Raw genomic sequence first — 21,276 nt, forward strand, 5'->3', positions numbered from 1 at the left:
ATGGTGCCAGAACAGCCAAGTTTCTCTAGCAATTTCTGTTTTTGTTCATAATTGGTTTTACACATCCTGAGATAATGAAAGGGGCTGCATAAAAATGCAAGTTCTTTCTCCTTCATATTTTATACCAATGAAAGCAAATCCCACTAATTTGGTTGCTGAAGTGAATCAACGTCTTGAACCAAATCTATTGTTTAAAGTAAAGAGTTGCAAATAAAAAATGATTTAAACAATAGGCCTAGTTGGAACAAAAAAATGCACTAATCACAATTCAAACCAGCTTAGTAGTCAAGTTAAGAAAGAGGACACTTTGAAACTAATACTGAAATATACCACTTAGGTTTATAAGCCATATTGCAAAGGCCAAGCAAACTTATTATTTGCCAATTTCATATGGAAGCAACATTTTGAGAGAGGGAGCTTAAATAGAATTGCAAGGTGCAATGTGGGATAAATCTGTACGCATCTTGCTTGGTATTAACATACATACTAAAGGTGGTACTTCATAGATTGTGGCGTCTGAAGATAACTTCTAATACTTTAATTACTATATATTTTTCATCTTAAACCAGGTGTGTACATCTCCACGTCTAATTTTGCAATTTGCATCCTGAGCCAAGGACACTTTGCAGAGAGATTTTTACAAAATGGACCTGAATGAGAAATAACAAAAATACCCACAGTAATGATGTGGGAATAATCTGGGTCTTTCCAGTGTTCTCGAGGGATTATCAAAGAGAAAATTGAAAAGAAAGGACACTGGCAACGCAGATTTTTTAAAAAAATAAGTTGGAAATAACTGGATTCATCCAACACACACAAGAACAGCAACAAGATTGTTTGGAGGAGCAGTTGGGATTTGGAAAAATATTTGGCATGTTACCTATTGTATGGGTTTATAAATAGAGTGTATCTGATAAATTCCTGTTGCTACTGCTCCCCGTTACACTTGTCACAAGAGACTGGCATTTGCTGCCCAGTTCAGCACTATCTGGGGACTTATAACCACTTCAGAATCTAACATTGGAATTGTGCTGTGTTTGTGACGTGGTAATCTCATTCTTCCAAACAGATATCAGAGCTGTAGGGCTCAAGAAGGGAATGTTTTTCAATCCAGATCCATATCTAAAGATGTCCATTCAGCCTGGGAAGAAGAACACTTTTCCTACATTTGCTCATCATGGACAAGAGAAGCGATCAACAATAGTGGCGAACACAACAAACCCTATTTGGCAAGGAGAGGTAAAATGTGCTGCTCTCAATAACAGAGTAGATTGTGCCTAAAGCAAAATGGGTGTTGACAAAGTGCACTGGGAGCGCTAAGTGCAATGAATGTAATGCACATTTTTCTATTTTACAGAAGTACTCTTTTGTAGCCCTTCTCACAGATGTACTGGAAATTGATGTTAAAGACAAGTTTGCTAAGAGTCGTCCCATCATAAAGCGCTTCCTGGGCAAATTAACCATACCGGTACAACGTCTATTGGAGAGACATGCAATAGGGTAATACATCAATGAACTTCACAAAGTACTTCACTGTCAGTTTGATGTTTCTCTCATTATCTCCTCTTTTCAATGGGATGCTTGAAAAATGTAATATATTACATTTGATAGATGGTGTCAGTGCTGTATTGTCACTTGTAAATGCTAAATTTGATATAGGTGTGGGAAGGTTATTGTGCTTCACTGTCAGTCTGCTAGAAAAGGAAGAGAAATATTAGAAAAGAAATCCATAGAGATTAATTGTATTGATTTCCTTCTCCTGCGGCAACAAGCTGTATTTATGTTTTGTTTTATGGGTCTCTTTGTCCTGGTTCCCTTCTCTTTCATATATGTTGTGTCTATGGGTCTGATGACTTGGTTACCCAGTCTGAAGATAACAGGATCTGGAGGAACTGGGATTTTTGGGGCTCCATTGTGTGAAGATTTTAAAAGTTATGGAAATTGTGTAGTGTAAATTTGTTAGATCATTGCCAGGGTCACTAAATTAGTTAGGAAGAGAGACTTGAGAAGTTGATCCCTTATTCATTGGAGCTTCTGCAGATATCAACCTTTCATTTCCAAATCTATTAAATTTGAATTCCAACTCTGAAACTGCTACAGTGGAAATTTCTATTTGTATTCACTGGGTTATCAGTTCAGATATTGAAATTACTAGTTTAATAACATTACTGCTATGCCACCCAAATCCAACTGTCTGCAATGAGTGAGACTGTTTGAGTGAGACGAATGCCGCTGATCTCCCACTACCCCCGATATTTGTGCATTCACATTTGCCCAGAACTTCTGGTGAGGTGAATTTCACAGGTCTTTTCCCCAGGGTTGGGGAATTCAAAACTAGAAGGGCATAAATTTAGGGTGAGAGGAGAAAGATTTAAAAGGGACCTGAGGGGCAACGTCTCTACACAGAGAATGGTCGGTGTGTGGAGTGGGCTTCCAGAGTAAGTGATAGATGCAGGTACAGTTACGACATTTAAGAGACATTTGGACAGGTATCGGAATAGGAAAAGTTCAGAGGGATATGTGCCAAATGCAAGCAGATGGGACTAGTTTAGTTTGGAAAACTTGGTCAGTGTGGACATGTTGGGTTGAAGGATCTGTCCCTGTGCTGTTTGACCGTGTGACTCTGTGACTGCTGGATGGATTTAAATATAGACCCTTACCTCTTTTGGTTGTTGGAGTGAGAAATAGTGGCAGGGATTCACAAGGAGGTACAGCAAGGTGAAGGAGGGGTGAGGCCATGCCCCCTTTCATGTTGCCAGCTTAAATAACTCACTTTAAGTTTCAGCATGCTTGCCATATTATCATGAGCTTTTTTAAAACATTTCTTACCATTCAAAGACTTTTCATATACTGTTGTGCATTTCTGGTCAGTAACAATTCCTAACTTTTGTAAACACTATTTTGATTTTTTTTACCTGTATTAAAATTGAACAGAATTAAATGACCTTTTTTATTAGATAGAAGCAATCAGTTAGGCACTAAGGTTCAGATGAAGGCTATTTGAATTACACTGGCAAAGTCAAAATTTTGCTCTTGTATTTATTTCAGCTTTTATAAGAGTGCTTGTCAAGCCAAAATGGATAATGGGTGGTGACAGGGTTTAGGTGGAATGGGATATATAGGATATATGAGCACTTGCAGAGATTAATTGTTCAGAATTAGCTATAAATAAACTTGCGGCCTACCTGACACGGCCTGCATTGTTGACCACTGTTGATCCAGGTATTGAAGCTGTGATTAACAGAGGAATTGTCTTGGGGCAAATTTCTGGGTAAGTACAAGGCATAGAACCCAAGTCTCGGATGCTATGATCAGTGTTGGGAACATTCCTCGAGGGGCTCAGACAGTGTAACTCTCCCCATCAGATTTTTTAATATCTTCCTACTAAATACTGTGTGGGACATTCTTGGTCTTGATACGTGACCGCAGCGAACAGTTCACCGTCTCCCACTGCTGCTCTCAGAAGATTTGCATCATTTGTTTCCTCGTACAATTTCAGAGGTTTGTGGAGAGAAGAGCTATTCATAAGAGCTACAGCCTAATCGTGGGCATTCTTCTGAATTGCCAGTCTGAGCAGGTGAACTATAATTCATATCCTAAAACTAGAATAAAGAAATGTTGAAATCAAGAGTTGATTTATATGGAGAATTTCATCAAATTAATGGGCATACATTTGTGAGAAATCACAGTTAACAGCATAAGCTCTTACATTGGAACAAGTGCACCCCCCAGTGGCTAATTTGAGTACCACACCTCATTTGGACCTTTAAAGTTATCAGTAGAAGTAAATTCCCTGAACTTGGGCTCCCAATAGGGTGTGTTATTTGTTGGAGTATGGGTTGAAGATGAGGCAACATCACACACATGTTAACTCAAGTAATTTGTAGTTTGTGACTGCCCTTATGCATTTTGCTTTGTTAATTCAATTTGGGATTGACTTGTAGTGAGTAAAGGCAAATGCAGGATGGTCTGACAGGCAGTACATGGATTCAGAAAGTAGCATTTGAAGGACCTTAGCCCTTGCGATTGTCCAACAGATTCAAAGTTCTTGCAGCTTTCCTGGGGGGGGGGGGGGCGGTGGCAGCAGTGTGTGTGTGTGTGTGTGTGTGTGTGTGTGTGTGTGTACTTGCTTGCTCTTGCAGCCTTCACATGGTTTTTGGATGACCAGGAGAAACACACGCTCACAGTCAAACTAGCAATTGCTCATTCATATAAAAGCCTGTAGCTTCATATTAGTGGCATTGAATGCAGTGGCCGTTTTAACTTTCACTTGTTTCTCCTGGATGCTATTTTTGGAACAGGGAATTAAGCACTGAGGTTATTTTTGACTCATGGGGCAGTACTTGGTTTCTTCTGTTCGAAACTTTCCCCAAAGTATACTGGCATAGATCTGGATGGAGGACTCACTACCTTTTTGATACTTATCGTACAACACATGCATATTCATCTTCTTCAGCACGCTATGTGTTTTGGTGTATGTCTTTGTCCCAGCTTTTTTCTCCAGTTTCCTGCTGACTTCTTCTGTGGCCTTATTTGGTTATTGCATTATAGGACACTGCCAAGCATCTGTTTGTCTAGTAGTTCTGGTAAGGCTTTCACAAGTTTTCTGAACTTCTTAATGCCTTCCTTATCTTTATATCCATATTTTGTGGATCTCCTAGCAGAGGTAAACTTTCCTTAATAGCCCTGTACCTGATTGTAATGGTCCCTGCCAATGATCCCAAATGATTTTTGTCTATTCTGGCATGGGATGTGGATCCATCCTGGTGGTAGTTCACTTAATTACATGATTGGGGCTACCTATTTACACGTGTGCTAAAAAATGCTTCTTACATCTGGTCCCAAGAACAAGTGAGAATGCAGAACTTGTTCCGAACTTCATCACTTATTTTAGGTTTAATTTTTTAATATGTCTTTCAAATTTATATTATTTGTGGTACATTATTTGCATACAACTGAATGTTTTATGAATGGGCGGCACGGTGGCTGAGTGGTTAACACTGTTGCCTCACAGCGCCAGGGACTCGTTATACATACATTCAGCAAGTCATGTTTTGTCACTTTATAATCTCAAGAAGTATCATCTGAAAACAAAGCGTAAAACTTCATAAACTCCCGTCTGTCAACTTGCTTGGTGTAACATATTTCCAGTTTTCTTTTGGCCACCTCTTTTCAAATGTCTTTTCAAAATAAACGAACGAAAAGTGCCTTAGCTTCCCATGCATAAAATTTTGGGAAGGCTTGCACAGATTTAAACATCTTCATTTTTTTTCTGAAGAAGGGTCTCGACTCGAAACGTCAACTTTCCTGCTCCTCTAATGCTACTCGGCCAGTTGTGTTTATCCAGCTTCACACCGTGTTATCTCCATATTGGACCTTGGATTGTTCTCAGATCTTCTTTCGCTGGAACATTTCCTGAAGTTAAAGGCTTCTCTTTTTTAGTTAAGTTGGTATTCTTCCTATAAGTCTCTGCCTTCTCTTTCTTTGTCTGTTTCCCTTCGTTAAATGCAGTTTTTCTTTTTCTACACTTTCAAGTTCAAGTTTTCTCAGTTTTAATTCTCTATTCCTGTTCTCATTTAAGTTTGTCCATTTAATTTTCTGCAATGATATTCTGGCTGACTTAGAATCATAGAATCCCTACAGTGTGAAAGCAGGCTATTCAGCCCATCGAGTCCACACCGAATCTCAGAAGAGCATCCCACCCAAACCTATCCCCGTACCCTAACCCTGTAACCCTGTATTTCCCACGGCTCACCCACCTAGTGTGCGCATCCTTTGACGATATGGACAATTTAGCATGGCTAATCTACCTAACCTGCAAAGCTTTCGACAGTGGGAGGAAGCCAGAACACCTGGAGGAAACCCACATAGACACGGGGAGAATGTGCAAACTGCACACAGACAGTTTTCCAAGGCTGGAATCAGACCTGGGGACCCGTGAGGCAGCAGTGCTAACCATTAAGCTACCCACAATTCAGACTTATGACGTGGTTTGTTTTGCTGTTCTTCCAATTTCATAACAGCTTTTATAACGTAAATTATGTATGTTTTCCTAATTCCTTCATTTTAACTCTCATTCTAAATTTCTTGCAATTCAATTAGCCTGGACTTGGTTACTTAAATGAGTTTGTATATCATTCAGGGATAAATCTTACATCCCTGGAAAAATCTTAGCTTCAGCTGCCTTTTTTAAAATATACTTTTGGTTTAATCATGCACAATAAACTTGGAGCAGACTCTTATATTTCACTAGGCTTTGCAGTGGGGATCTCTAAAGTGTAAGTTTCTGGCCCTGGTGTCTTACCTTTTATCCTTCTCCAAGTACTACTTCCCTACTTTCTACTGTGCATGCTGTCTGCCGAGGGTATCATCCTGAAAGCTCCAGTTTTAGGTTATGACCAAAACTGGAGGAGTGCGGTTTTTTTCCCAATGCCTACTATCCCACTGGTCGCACATTAATTTAAATGTTTTGTTAGTTTGTGATAGTTAGTATGCTTTAAATTTGGAGTAAAAATTCCATGAACCAGTTTCTTTAAAAATACAACATTATTAATGTCTTATAAAACAAACCTTATTCCATAACGATGCAGAATTAGTTAACACATGCATTTTGTAATGAAAATATAAAAGTTTATCCACAAGAAAATTGGTTAAAAACACATTTCTGTCTAAAGAGATAGTAGGAACTGCAGATGCTGGAGTCCGAGATAACACAGTGTGGAGCTGGAGCAGGCCAGGCAGCATCAGAGGGGCAGGAAAGTTGATGTTTCAGGTCAGGGTCCTAGACCTAAGGTTGATAAGGTTTTATGACCAGATGACCTGCATCCTAGGGTCTAATGGGAAATAATAGCAGGGATACAATGGACATGACTTTCCAAAATTTCTTACATTTTGGAATGGTCCCAGCGGATTGCAGAACAGCTACTGTAATACCTTCATTCAAGAGAGGAGGATGTCAAGAAGCAGGAAACTAACAACGAGTTAGTCCAGCAGCAGTTATAGCAAAATTACTGAAATGAATTATTAAAGAGGTTAAGCAGGATACCTGGAAAATCATACATATTCATTTAGCGACAATATGGCTTAGTGGAAGGGAAACGGTGTCTGATTAACTGATTATTTTATTTGGGCAGTAACAAGGAAGGTGGATAAAGGTGTATTAGGATGTCCGTAAAGTACTTGATATTTCATCCATTGCCGCTACACAAGATAGGGGCGCTTTGTGTAAGGATTAATATATTAGTTTGAATAAAAGACTGGTTGATTAATAGGAAGCAAGGAGTTGAAGCATGGGTATTTGTTGGTTGTCAAGCTGTAACCAACGGGATCAGTGGTGGATCCCCAACTAATTACAATCCAGAATCAATGATTTGGATGAGGGGATCAAACATGTGGAAGTTGAATTTTCAGTTAACACTGGGATAGGTAAGTTAAAATAAGTTGTCAAGAACAAGTAGGGATTGTAGATAGATTAATTAAATGGTCAGTTATGTTACAGGTGAGTATAATGTGGGGAACTTGTCCACGTTGGTAAAAGAATGTAAAACAATAACAACAAAGTTCCCTTCCCCAATTACAACATTTTTCAGAGTTGCTGTTATAAATGCAGCCTGATTGTTACCAACTCTTTGTCCAACTGCTCTTCTCTTTCTTTCGGCTCTATCCTATCGTTTACTCTCTACCCCATCCCCCTCCCTATTTTCTGCATAGTAACTGATGTTTTCCCATTCGCCATCAGTTTTTTGGAAGGGTCACCGGACCCTAAATGTTAACTCTGTTTTTTCCTTCACAGATGCTGCCAGACCTGCTGTGCTTTTCCAGCAATTTTGTTTTTGTTCCTGATTTACACCATCCGCAGTTCTTTCCGTTTTTAATGGAAAACGACATTTATTTGGAAAAGAAAACAAAAGTTGCTGGGAAAGCTCAGCAGGTCTGACAGCATCTGTGAAGGAAAATCGAAATTAACATTTCGGGTCTATTGACCCTTCCACAGACTTACAGCATCTGCACTTCTTTTTGTTAACATTTATTTGGAATTGGCTGAATCCAGTGCTCCAGAAGGATTTTGGAATTCTATTTCATCAATCACAGAAGGTTAGTGTGCAGGAGCAGCAAGTTATGAAGACACACACAGAATGTTGTTTATTGCAAGGGAAATGAAATATAAAAGTAGGCATGTTTTATTGCACTGTATAGGGCCTTAGTAAGACTGCATCTGAAGTGCCATCTCTGGTTTTGCTCTCCTTATTTAAACTAAATACATGTAATTATATTAGAAGCAGTTCAGAGAACTGGAATCCATTCACTAGACTCATTCCTGGGATAAAGGTCTTACCTAATGAAGAAAGGTTGAACAGGTAGGCATTTACTCACTGAAATATGTAAAATCCTAAAGGGATTGGATAGGGTGGATACCCGGAAGATGTGGGGGAGACTTGAACAAGGAAACATACTTGAAGACAGAAATTCTTTCTCTCTGTGTGCCATTTTTATTGGAATTTACTTACCAGAAAGTTCAATATGCTGGATCATTGAATTTAGCAAGGTAACATTAGTTAGGTTGTTGGTTTATGGTTGGGACGGTTGCAGACAGGATGGTGAAGTTGAGACCATAAGCAGATGAGCCGTGGACTTATTGAATGGTCGAGTTGTCTGGAAGAGCAAATAGGCCTACTGGAGTCCTAGGTTTCTTGGTGCTGTCCTTATATTTCCCATTTACAATAGCTAAACTCGAATTGGCGGAGAAACTACAATACCTGGAGTTAAAATGTCTGCGTTGTGTGTGCATAAGTGCAAATAATTTTTCAGAGAAGAGTAACGATGAGATATCCATATCCTTCATCAGTTAGTTCGTATAGGCATACTTCTATGGAGGTGAATGATTAAGTTCCTTCTTTTAGCATTTGTGCCAAGTTTGGATGTGATTAGCCAATTTAAAAGAAAATAAATTTCCACTGAGTAATGGGGTGAAGATGAAAAGATAAAACATCTGAATATTCATCACAGTTAAGACAATGACTAATGCGATATAGTTAGCAACCTTGAGCTGTAATGAAATTCGGTAATGCAAGTTAACTGGGGCTAGTTTTCTTTTGATTTTGACGAGGAAACAAATTACTGTGTATAAAATAAAAATGGCTATGAATTACTAGAAATTAGATCTTTAATGTTTCCATACTATGTTATGTTTTAAAAGTGAGTTATATTGCACTATTTCTTGTTGCAGTGACCAGATTGTAAACTATAACCTGTGCAGAAGACTTCCTACTGACCATGTCAGCGGTCAGCTCCAGTTCAAAGTTGAGCTCACATCATCGCTTCACGAAGGTAAGGGAAAGATACATCTTACTGGAACAGTCATTCACAGTTCAGTTTGGTGTTTAAGTTTGACCTAGTCCTGACTGACCTGCAGAATTTCCTGTTAGTTACATCATGCTGTTTTTGAACCTAACTAACATGAGGTTCCACGGATTGGAGGATTCCGTGTGATGTACACTGAGTTCTTTTCCATATGCTTGTATTATTCTTATATGTTTGTTGTGCTCTTTGGAAATGTATGCAAAACTATTCACAAAGCATGCTTTGTAAGCTTTGAAAACAGTTTTGCATTTGACTTCTGATTGCTTAGACCCCTGTAGTATTCAGGACAAGATTTGTAAATGTACATTGTTGCACATCATCAGAGTCTCACAGTGTACTTTTACTGATAAGTTTTGTCTTTTAACTTTGCGTCATATCCTGTATAAGGGAAAGTAGACGTGCTGTAATTTTCCACATGATTGTTAGGTGCAATGCAGTGCAATTTTTACTCTGACGAGGGACCAATTTCTGAATATAAAATGATGCACATCACATTTAGAAAATAATGGTGCGTGTAATTCTGATACAAAAGGTGAAGAGACAAAGAGAGAAGCTATTTTGTGGATTGCGCACGTGTCAATCCCCCAAGGACAGGTAACATCACGGAGTTTTGTGCTCCTGAGATGCTGCTTGACCTGCTGTGTTCATCCAGCCTCACATTTTATTATCGTGGGGCATGTAGTGTTGACTTTGACACAGTGCTGAAAGGAAAGCAGTAAAACGGAAAGAAACTTGCAGTCCTCACACCCCACATCCTTCACACACACTCCCCATACCAAATCCTCATGTTCTTACCCTCTCATGCAATCTCAGCCACCACCTACTTCCTTACACTGCCAATGCAAACTCACTCAGTATCCACTATGGGCAGACCTCAGAAACTATGCTGAGATGAAACAAAATAAAACTAAACGTTTATAATGATGAGTTCACTATTTAAGTACAACTCTAATTGATGAAACTCGTTCAATGCATTTAAATTCCTTCAACTAAATCCCTTATAAAAACAAGCATTTATATTTGTAAGCCCCCCATCAACAGATAAAGTGATATGGCAAGTTCTGAAGGTTGTTAATTGCAAACTTTTCTTTAAAAACACAATTAAGGCCAGGAAATGTAATTAATGTGGTAGCTTGACTCTCCCAAGGAGAATTTAAATGCCTTGACAGCTTGATAATTCCAGTGTTTAAGCACCTTCAAGTTTTTTTCCTAACAATCACAAAGGCACTTGACTTCTCTCAAAGAGCTTCTTGTCTCTCACAAAGGAGTCTCTGCATATATCCAGAAATGTACCTTATTTTTGCAAAAGGATACTTTACCTCCTCAAATGACTCCTGTAAGTTTAGATTTCCTCCTGAAAATGAAAGTTGTGTTTTGGAATCTCACTTGCGAAATCGGGCCTGACAGGAAGCAGCGGCACTCTTACATGCACAGTTGCCCTGATGAACACAGATGTGCAAAACACATCCTGACCCCATTCCTTGTCCAGTGAATGTAGTGCATTCAGGATTCAAGGGAAGGACATCATTGTGAAAACTCAAATTTTAGAGTCACTTGGGTAGATGCTTCATTAAAATGACATTAATAATGCACAGCTATTGAAGAAAATTAAAGGTATGAAATAATTGGCAGATCTTGTACTCAACTTTTTTTTTATATTTTAAGGCCTCCTTAACATATGAATCATCCTATTGGTCTGTTTCTGTTGTATGATAGAGGGGCAGGATAAGAAAGGTAAACTCTTGCACAGTTCCTGTATCTGTCTACAAATTCAGGCCTACTGGACCTTGACTGTCAAGAGGGTCAGATCTGTCACTGGAATCTGTTGTCTTCCCCAATTACAACATTTTTTAGAATTGCTGCTATAAATATTACATTATAGTATTCAACTTGATACAAGGAGGCGGCGGCCTAGTGGCATTGTAACTGAACTGTTAATCCAGAGACCCAGGCGATATTTTGGGGAGCCAGGTTCGAATCCCACCATGGCAGACGGTGGAATTTGAATTCAATAAAAATCTGGAATTAAGTGTTTAACGATGGCTATGAACCCATTGGTGATTATCAGGGAAAAACCCACCTGGTTCACTAATGTCCTTTCGAGAAGGAAACTGCCATCCTTACCTGGTTTGGCCTACATGTGACTCCAGACCCTTAGCAGTGTGGTTGACTCTTAACTACCCAATGAGCAGTTAGGGATGGGCAATAAATGCTGGCCTATCCAACAATGCCCTCACCCTGTGAATGAATAGAAAACTGTGTACTAGGTCATTTAATTAATCAGGGAGGCTGAGATTTTTCTGGATTGTACATTCCAGGAAAGAGCCATCCACAGGAAAAAAGGATTCTGGAGAGGAAATAAGTATAAAAGCAGGGAAGTGATACCGATCCTTTTGTAGCCTAACTAGAGCTTTATACCGAAGTATATTGACCAGTTCTGGCCAACACACTTTAGGAAGGATTTGAACGTCCTTGAGAGGACCATAGTCCCATGGTGAGAGATTTTAGCTATGTAGATTGTCGAAGTTGGATTGTTCCCCTTGGAATAAAAGAGTTTCAGGAGAGATCAGATAGAGCTGTGCAAGATTATGACAGGTTACATAAAGTAATGAAAAGCTTTTTCCATTAGCTGATCAGGCAAGGCCTAGGGGACACAGTTTTAAAATTTTAAGCAAGAGATAGAGTGGGAATGTGAAGAAGTACCTTTTCATACTACCAAAAGTACTGGCCTGGACAAGTTGTCCACAGGAGATGAAGTGGAAAGGCTTTTCGGAAGATGCTGCAGTAAAATTGGATGTACAGTGCTATGGGTAAAGGGAAATGGATTATTAGAGTGACTGGATTGCCCTACAGAGAGCTAGCATGCAATTTCTATAATATCATGTAATGACTAGAAGCAAGCTCTAGACTTTTGGATGACTTAAGGAGTGGTAGTGTGAGGTTATGCCTCAAACAAAGTCTTTTAGGAAAAAAAATCATTTGCATTCACTTGCTTATCTGTGTAGTCTTGTGGTGATAATTCTGTTTGGAAAATCCAAAGAGATGCTGAAGTTATCTAGAACAAAGAACAAAGAAAATTACAGCACAGGAACGGGCCCTTTGGCCCTCCAAGCCTGCGTTGATCGAGATCCTCTGTCTAAACCTGTCATCTATTTTCTAAGGGCCTGTATCTCTTTGATCATTGCCCATCCATGTACCTGTCCCGGTACATCTTAAAAGACACTATTGTGTCTGCGTCTACCACCTCCGCTGGCAACACGTTCCAGGCACCCATTATCCTCTGTGTAAAGAACGTTCCACGCATATCTCCCATAAACTTTCCTCCTCTCACTTTGACCCTAGTAATTGAGTCCCCCACTCGGGGAATAAGCTTCTTGCTATCCACCTTGTCTGTACCCCTCATGACCTTATTCTACATTTATAATAGACAGCGCTAAAATGACAGTCCAGAGTAGGGCATGACAACTTTGACAGTAAATTAAGTTTTTTTTATTGTATACTAAATGAAGCTTGTACATTGTTTTTACTAGATGCTTCACCTGAGATGTTGGGTGCTTATCTTGGAGCAAATGCCGTAAATGGTGACTTGGGCAGTCCATCTGATGATGAAGATATGCCAGATCCATTAGTATCAGCAGTACATTCTGACCAGATGCAAGTTTTTGTGAATGGATCTATACAGAATGGAAGTGGGGCAGTGCACATTCCAAGTGCAACCCATGAAACTGGGAACATTGACAGTAAATATCCAGTACATGGTGAAACTTCAGTCGCAAGGCCATCCCCAGCAAGACTTCCAACCTATCGCCAAGAATCACTGAATGATTATCTTGATATAGTTGATAATGAAAATGCCAAGTCAACTTTGGCAGAAGCCCACTTGCATCAAGTTGGAGCTTTTCCCAAACTGAGAAGCAGTTTTCCAACAGACACCAGATTGAATGCAATGCTTCATATAGATTCTGATGAAGAAGATCATGATGTCCGCCAAGAATTGCCTTGTGGGTTTGAGTTATCAAGAGAAAGTGAAGAAAATGGCATACAATTTAAATGTCCTTCTGATGAAATTGGTGATGAAGACCTGGTGAGTCAGCAAAACAGAAATGGTGGCCACCTTCATTTGAGAGAGTCTTCTGACTCCCAGATAAATCTGATAGAAACTCGAGAGGTAACCTCAGATACAGCACATGAACAGTTATCAGACTCTCACTATGAGAATCTTCATCAGTTGCTATGCAGCCTTTCTACAGTAGCACAGGTTGGAGAGGAAGAAGGAGATTGGGACAACCATGAATTACAGGGGAATGATAATATTGTAAGCAGTGCCTGCCAAGAAAATGAACCAATTCCAGAAACTTCCAGGACGACTGTTGGTCAAGCAGCTGATGCTGAAGTCAGTGCAGAGAGATTGCTCACCCAAACGGAATCAGTAGATCAAGCGTCAGAACGATCTCAACTGTCTTCAGAGAATGAACAAAGTGACACAACCCGTACGGAGAGTGTTAGTGAGGCCAGCACTAGGCCTGAGGGGGAGAGCGATGTGGAAGGTGCTGACAGTTCGTGCAATGGAAGTGGCAACACAACAAGGGTGTCTTCATCTGTAGAAAGTACCACACGATTTTCCTCTTTTGAAAGTGCCAGGTTCTCAGAAACTCCAGCATTCTCATCGCAGGATGAGGAAGATGGTGTCTGTCCCACCGATACAGTGGCTGATGTTCGTGCAAAAACCCAAGATTCGGAAGGTATTACAGATGTTCCAGTGAGTGAAGAAACTGAAAGTACCAGTGAGGTACAGCAGCAGGAGCCCGCGTCCGAAACAGAAGAAATTTGGCAGAGGAGAAGGAGTCTGCAGGCAACAGCTGGTGATCTAACACAGGAAGAAGATACTAGGTCTGCTCAAGCAACTCCAGTGGAGACAAGTGAAGCAATAGCAGGGACTGAAGGTGATAATCTAGGTAAGTTTAAAAGAAAACTTTAATGTCATACAGTTGCATTCCTAACATTCCTATAATTTGAAGCAAGTTATTCAATTAGCACATTAGGAAAAATTAAGTAGCATGCCAAGAAAAATCAAATAGACAAATACTCTAGACAAAAATATTATACTACTTGTACCCTTAACTGAAATGTATAATAAAGAAACGAAGGAGAACCTATGTGGACACTTTGCATTGGAAACGATTCAGGAGCATGGCAGCTTAATATGTATTAAAATATTGATCAATTTCATAAAAGTTACTTCTTTCTGTTCCAAATTGCATTGTGAAACATTGTTATGATTTTAAAACATTATTGGCCAGATTGCTCATCAAGTTCCCACCAGCCTTTGAGATCCTTACCCTCAGTGCGGCAGGATGTTACCCGTTATCAGCGGATTGATGAACCACTACCACCAAGTAAGTCAATCAAATTTGCTCGTAATAGATACTTTATAAGTCATCCCCCTGAAAATTCTCCTCATTGTCCGTGTTAAATCTGGAAGATTTGTGGAAATTTTGGAGATGTGCCAGAAGCAGGTCTTTGTGGTGATTGGAACCAGGTGGATCCTATTGACTGAGATCCTTGATTGGGTTCGTTACCCTGGGCCAATAAGGGAGCTCTGGCTGACAGAGTACGCAGGGGATTCAGTGTCACCTCACTTCAGGGACTGACCCCAAGCTGGCTGACCACAGCGCAGGTATTTTGGTGGTGACGAGGGTGGAATTAATGATGTAACCATGCAAAAGCACCTACTAGCTGAAAGCCACCTGGACTTCAAACAGGCACTACAACTCACTCTGTCTTTAGAAAATGAGGCCAGCGGAGCATTGGAGCTACAGGGCATCCCAATGAAAGTGGACACCCTCACCTGTCTGACTGAGATTGGGGAATGCCACTTGAATGTAAGCATTTGCAGAGCTTCAGAACCTAGGCCAGCCCACAGCAAAACCCCACAACAAAACTGAGCCTCGGCCAAATGGCTAAGGAGTTCTTCAGGATCTGGGCCGGGAAGCCATTGTAATTGCGGCCATTGGGCAGGCCTGAGACAGCAAATGAGTCCTACAGGCCTGACTTGAGGAAGAAAATGCATAGGCCAGTATCCAGGAGAGTGCATACCCTGGAAAGTGCACCTGCATGTGTGTTGGAACAAATAAATTGCTTAGCAACATCTAAATCAGACCCAGTTAAATTTTAACGTTCGGTGAAATGGTCACCTGGTTCTCATGGACGTCATTACCGGCGCAGCTGTATCATGGGTTGCAGAACCTGTCCTTAACAAGATTCGCTCAGGACTGCAGTCCTTCAGTTTGCACAGAACCTTGGCCAGACTGAGAACATACACTGGGGACCCATTGCAGATAAGGGTGTGACATTAGTTCCAGTCTCGCATGAGAAGCAGTTGGTGCATTTACCACTGATGATAGTGAAAGGCTCAGGCAAAAGCCTATTGAGCGGAATTGGTTGAGAAAGATTCATCTGGATTGGCTTACTTGAATGGATCACTGACAGTCAGTGTCCATTATGATGGAAACACCTTGAGATCTTTTTTACTGTGTTCAAAGTACTGTATGAATGCAAATTGTTGATTGTAGTTTGTTGAATGAGTATGTGAATGAAATTTAAGATCAGGTAATCTCTTGAATCATATCCTAGCATGGAATTCCATTGTTTAGAAAATAGCAAGTTGATGGGAAGATACCTCTGGAATAATGCTCTTGTTAAATTACAATTACAATCGCAATTGTTTTTGTTCTCATGAAGTCAGAGGAGGAATTGATTTTTATTTGTTGAAAATGCTGCATATTAAGATAGGCAGTGTTTCCACCTTACTTAATTTGCTTCTCATTTCTAACTTTTGTAAACATGGTACTCTTGACTTCTCACGAAGCCACTATTACTACCACAACATAATGGCTTGCAAGGGGTGTGGTGGAACTATGGATGTTGGGTCAATATTTCACAAATGTGTGACCAAGACGTGAAGCTCAACATTGAATTCTTTCTGCTTGTTAGCATTTTCAAAACTTTGGTAAGTTATGAATAGAGTTTCCTTCTGAAGCCTCCTTTCATGTGACACTTCCCTCATATGGGACAGTTTGTTGGCCACTGGCCCTAAAATTTTCTTTCTATTCTAGTTGGGGAGTATATAAGTTTTTAATGCAGCACCTTTGATGATCAGATCAACTTGGTCTCGAATAGCCACTCTCAGTCCTGGCTCATGATTCCCTTCAAAACCGGCTCAATATAAAATGGGATCCTTAGTCAAGATATTTAACGAGAACCTGGCTGAGCACATCATTGCAATGTTGAAACAAAGGTTTGGTTATGGAGGCAAATAAGGGAGCAGTGGCCAAAGGGCGGATTGTAATATTTTCAAGAAGATTTATATAAAACATATTCCATAAGGAGGTAGAATCTTTCTCATCTATCATTCAGAATTCTAGTGGGGTAGAGTGGAAAACCAGTCATGTGACATCAGAGAATACATTTTGAGGTGAAAACAGGTTGCAGATGCGTTTGACTATATGTGTTGAAGTAAATTAGCTAATGTTCTGAATATATCATTGTCTTCCCTCGGGACTGTTGTAAATCTTTCAACCATATTCCAGGAAGGCCAGGTTTTGCAACATGCTAGTGACTTCACAAAATATTTTAGAAACGTACAGATGGTGCCTAAAGAGTGGCAACTCCTACATTGGTGGGGCTGGTGCAGGTGGCAGTGAGAGGGTGGGGGTGGGGTGGCGGTTCAGGTCATGGTGAAGGCAGAGGAATGAGGATAGACTCTCTTTCAGTTAAATCTTTTTATTCTTAAACAATTCCAAACGGTGCCGAATATTGGAGACAGTCGAAGCTTTTCGCTATAATTTGCTGTATTAGTCACTGTGAAATGAGAGTGACAATAAATAAATCATCATTTAATCTTTTCTCTGAAAATGGCTGAGCTAAAACAAAACAAACTAGCACAGCAGCAATACAGTACTAATTTTATTCAAAAATATTATATGTTGCACCTTTTAATTATTGTATAATTTAGCATTATACACGCAAGTGTTTAAATTTGGCTGGCACGAGATAAAGTCTTCCAGTTAGTTTTAGCAATGTGTAATAACTTCTGTGGCATATTCTGACTCCCTCAACTCTGCTTCTCGATTTACTTGATGTTTTTAAAAAAATACTGTAGATTGGGAAGCTCGGATTGATAGTCATGGTCGAATATTTTACGTAGACCATGTGAACAGGACAACGACTTGGCAAAGACCCACAACCCCAGCCTGTCAACAAATTGTTCAACGTTCCAATTCAATCCAACAGATGGAGCAACTTAATCGAAGGTAAAGGAAAGCCATCTAAATCTAATTTAACTCAACTGTTGCTTATTGGTTAATCAGTGCAGTCTCTTCTGATAGCTGGATTGTCAGACTGTCAAACTCACTGTGATCACTGTAGTTTGATCTGGAAATAGTGACCAGTAACATGATATGATTTAAGTGAAATGCTGAACTGCAGCATCACAGTATGTGTGGGGACATAGAATGCTGGTATTATATTGCAAGTAATGCACTGCCAAGGGCCACCTCACAGCAGCAATTTTTTAATTAAGAAAAACATGGTGCATAACATTTGAAATCAATCAAACAATCTGGCAGTTCTAATTTATCCTGATTTTAGTTTAGGGATATCTCATCTCCACAGACTTAAAACAATGCTCAACTTTATCTTCAATACAAAGGATTGCATCGAGTTGCATACCTGCCGTTTCTCTCCGGCACTTCCTGCTTTTATTACAATAGCTGATATTGCTGTGATGACTGTGAATGAGATAATAGTTGGCACAGTGTTGACATTGCTAACCACTAGCAATTCCGTTTCTAAGTTGTAACTTGGCTGCAAATGGCAAAGGTCAGTGGCTGACCTAGGGCAGTCATTGAGAAAGACTATGCAAGTATCATCTGGCAATTCGGTTTGGGTGATTTTGTCCACTTTAATACAACAGCCAAGAGACCATAAACAGCCTGTCTAAAATTTCATTTCATGAGGTTTTAAATGTATGACTGTCTTCTCTCCTGCCTGACTTCTATGTGCTTTTTTTCCCCTCCACCCTTCTTTCTCTTTTTACTCTTATTCTCTCCTGCTCTGCTAATGCTCCTCTCTTCACTCTCTCGTCTCTCTTTCGATGCCTCGCTCCATGGCTTCCTTTCCTCTCTTTTTCCTCCTGTTCATTTTGTTCTCCCAGCAACAGTGGAGCAACAGGCCCTTCGGCCCACCAAGCCTGCACCATACATGACTCTTTTCTAAACTAAAACCCTTTTGCCTGTACGCACTCAGTATCCCTCTATTCCCTGCCTAATCATAAATCTGTCAAGATCTCTCTTAAACATTTGTATTGCATCTGCTCTACCACCTCCCCATGCAGTGCATTCCAGGTACTTAGCACCCTCTGTCTTTTAAAAAAAACTTGCCCTTCACATTTCCCTTAAACTTTCCCTTTTTACCTTAAACCTATGCCCCCTAATAATTGACATTTCTACACTGGGAAAAAGACTCCAAATATCCATGCTCTCGCTATATGTCTCATAATTTTGTTAACCTCTATCGGGTTGCCCCTCGGCCTCTGATGTTCAGGTGAAAACAAACCCAAGTTTTTCCAATCTCTCATCATACATTTGAAACCAAATAACATTCTGGTAAATCTTCTCTGTACCATCTCCAAAGCCTCTCCATCTTTCTGATAGTATGGTGACTGGTATTTCTAACCCGTTATCTGTGGGAGCACAGTCACATTGGGAGGAGGGGAAGCAGTCTCCTGGGTTGAGTAACATCAGACTGATCCAGGTCAGAGCCAGGCATCAACAAGGTTAAAGGGTCGATAAACAGGAGGCTGAAAGAACACAGCAGGCCAGGCAGCATCTGCTGTTTTTTTGCCTCTAATCGGGTCAAAGGGTCGACTGAGACCTCTGCAGTTCCTGTTGAGATTAGAAGCCTTACATTGGAATTTGGCTGAGGTCCTGGTAGCAGTGTCTAAAATAGGCTGGATTAATGGGCCCTCCGGACCGAGGCTAGTAGCAGGGACCGGATCAAGCTTTGACATTTCTGTGATGCATCTTTCATCTTTGGAGCAATTGCTGTCAATGCCAGAATGGTCATTGGTGCATGTGGGGATGATGGGTCTGGTGACACCAGTAGATGCATTAGGATTCTGGATTCCACGTGCAGTGACATCTGCACCAGTGCACGCACAGACTGCTGTACCTTGTTAGTTTTTTGAAGAGTCTACCAATCACCTGGACTGCCACAGCTGCTCCTTGCGCTCCCTGCGATAGGGTTAGGGTTATGCCAACTCGTTCCTGGGAGGGTGAGGAAAAGGCTGCTCAGAACAGTTAGAAGCATCAATTAGCCAAGATCGCAGTGAGTTTAATGTCTGTGTGATTCTATTGGGTTGCGCTATATTTGTGACAGGTATCTGCTGCTATTCAGTGACTGGAGAGTGACACCTCACTGCAGCAATATGTACCCAGTTGTATGTGCTCATTGCTCCACCTGGTGGTTCGTGTTCTCAATAATCAGTCTTATTGTTTACAAGCAATTCTCTTTGTGGATCATTTGTGGATAGATTCATTATGTAAGTGGCTAAAACAGGGTATCTAGTTGTGGACCGGTCTGTGTTAATTACTCTCTGCAAATTGGGGACAATTTTCACACATTTTAGCAACAAATGGGGTCACTTTAGATGCACTATTCTATCAAAAGCATGTTGTGAAACTTTGCTACTGAGACATTAATCTACTGTTTAACAAACGACTGTTTAACAAGTAGATTAGATAGCCTCTTTGCTGTCTACTAGGTGTGCTTTTTGCTTTTTTTTGCATTGATTTGAGCTAACTTGGCAGAGACTGGCATCGGGCTGCTGATTAGAATGGTAAGTTTGATGTTAAATACACAATATTGCAGACACTGGAGATCTGAAATAAAAACAAAGTGCTGGAGAAACTCGACAGATCCAGCAGTATCTGTGAAGAGAGAAACAAATTAATACTTTGAGTTCAGTATCACCTCCGCTTTGGTTATTAGTTTCGTGTGATATCTTTTGAGCAGTGGGAACCTTCATTTTATGAGGACTCTATGGAGCCCCTTTGGTCAGCCACTAGTGTTTTCATTCTGTGATTGATAAACTAAGCATGACTTAGGTTTCATACCAGTTTCACACACACAGTGAGAACTTGGCTTGCTTCAGAGCACGAAATGAGCTTGTATTTAGAAGTTTATGCTTGAGAGAAAATGTTACATATTTAGCTTGTGCATTAATGAGACCAGAAAACTGTTGAGGTCCCTGTTTAATCCAGTTGCTGCGTGTCATCTGTCTTGTGTAAATTTAAACCATTTGTCAGCTCAGAATCTTCGCCTCTGTCTGGTAAGGGTAAGTCTTCAGCCCACAGTTTGGAGATTAATCGTGTGGTGGCATGTAAAAAGAGACAGCCTATAAAGTGGCCAAGAGCATTGGGAAATCAGAAGATTGGGAAGGCTACAAAAACAAACAGAGGATAACAAAGAGAGCAATAAGGAAGGAGAGGATCAAATATGAAGGTAGGCTAGCTAGTAATATTAGAAATGATAGTAAGAGCTTCTTTCAATACATAAGAAACAAATGAGAGACAAAAGTAGATATTGGGCCGCTCCAAATTGATGCTGGAAGGCTAGTGATGGGAGATAAGGAAATAGCTGAAGAACTTAATAAATACTTTGTGTCAGTCTTCACAGTGGAAGAAATGAGTAATATCCCAACAATTAAGGAGAGTCGGGGGCAGATTTGAGTATGGTAGGCATTACAAAAGAGAAAGTGCTAGAAAAACTAAAAGATCTAAAAATTGATAAATCTCCTGGCCCCAATGGGCTACATCCTAGAGTTCTGAGGGATGTGGCTGAAGAAATAGCGGAGGC

At 40.2% G+C, this 21,276-nt stretch overlaps 1 protein-coding gene across 7 annotated transcripts in view; it reads left to right on the top strand.

Annotated features, from left to right (window-relative positions):
- hecw2b (HECT, C2 and WW domain containing E3 ubiquitin protein ligase 2b) overlaps nucleotides 1-21,276 on the top strand; it is a 297,098-nt gene that overhangs the window by 166,464 nt on the left and 109,358 nt on the right. For all 7 annotated transcript variants that reach the window (XR_009445933.1, XM_059647154.1, XM_048533661.2 and 4 more), the window contains 6 exons: nucleotides 1,070-1,239; nucleotides 1,358-1,500; nucleotides 9,227-9,327; nucleotides 12,891-14,315; nucleotides 14,661-14,756; nucleotides 17,522-17,672. Coding sequence is in view for 6 of the 7 variants with exons in the window: in XM_059647154.1 (XP_059503137.1) it covers nucleotides 1,070-1,239; nucleotides 1,358-1,500; nucleotides 9,227-9,327; nucleotides 12,891-14,315; nucleotides 14,661-14,756; nucleotides 17,522-17,672 (2,086 nt within the window). In the remaining variant the exon portion in view is untranslated. The remainder of the gene's footprint in view (nucleotides 1-1,069; nucleotides 1,240-1,357; nucleotides 1,501-9,226; nucleotides 9,328-12,890; nucleotides 14,316-14,660; nucleotides 14,757-17,521; nucleotides 17,673-21,276) is intronic.

Source organism: Stegostoma tigrinum, chromosome 7 (assembly GCF_030684315.1).
Source record: "Stegostoma tigrinum isolate sSteTig4 chromosome 7, sSteTig4.hap1, whole genome shotgun sequence".
Classification (NCBI taxonomy): Eukaryota; Metazoa; Chordata; class Chondrichthyes; order Orectolobiformes; family Stegostomatidae; genus Stegostoma; species Stegostoma tigrinum.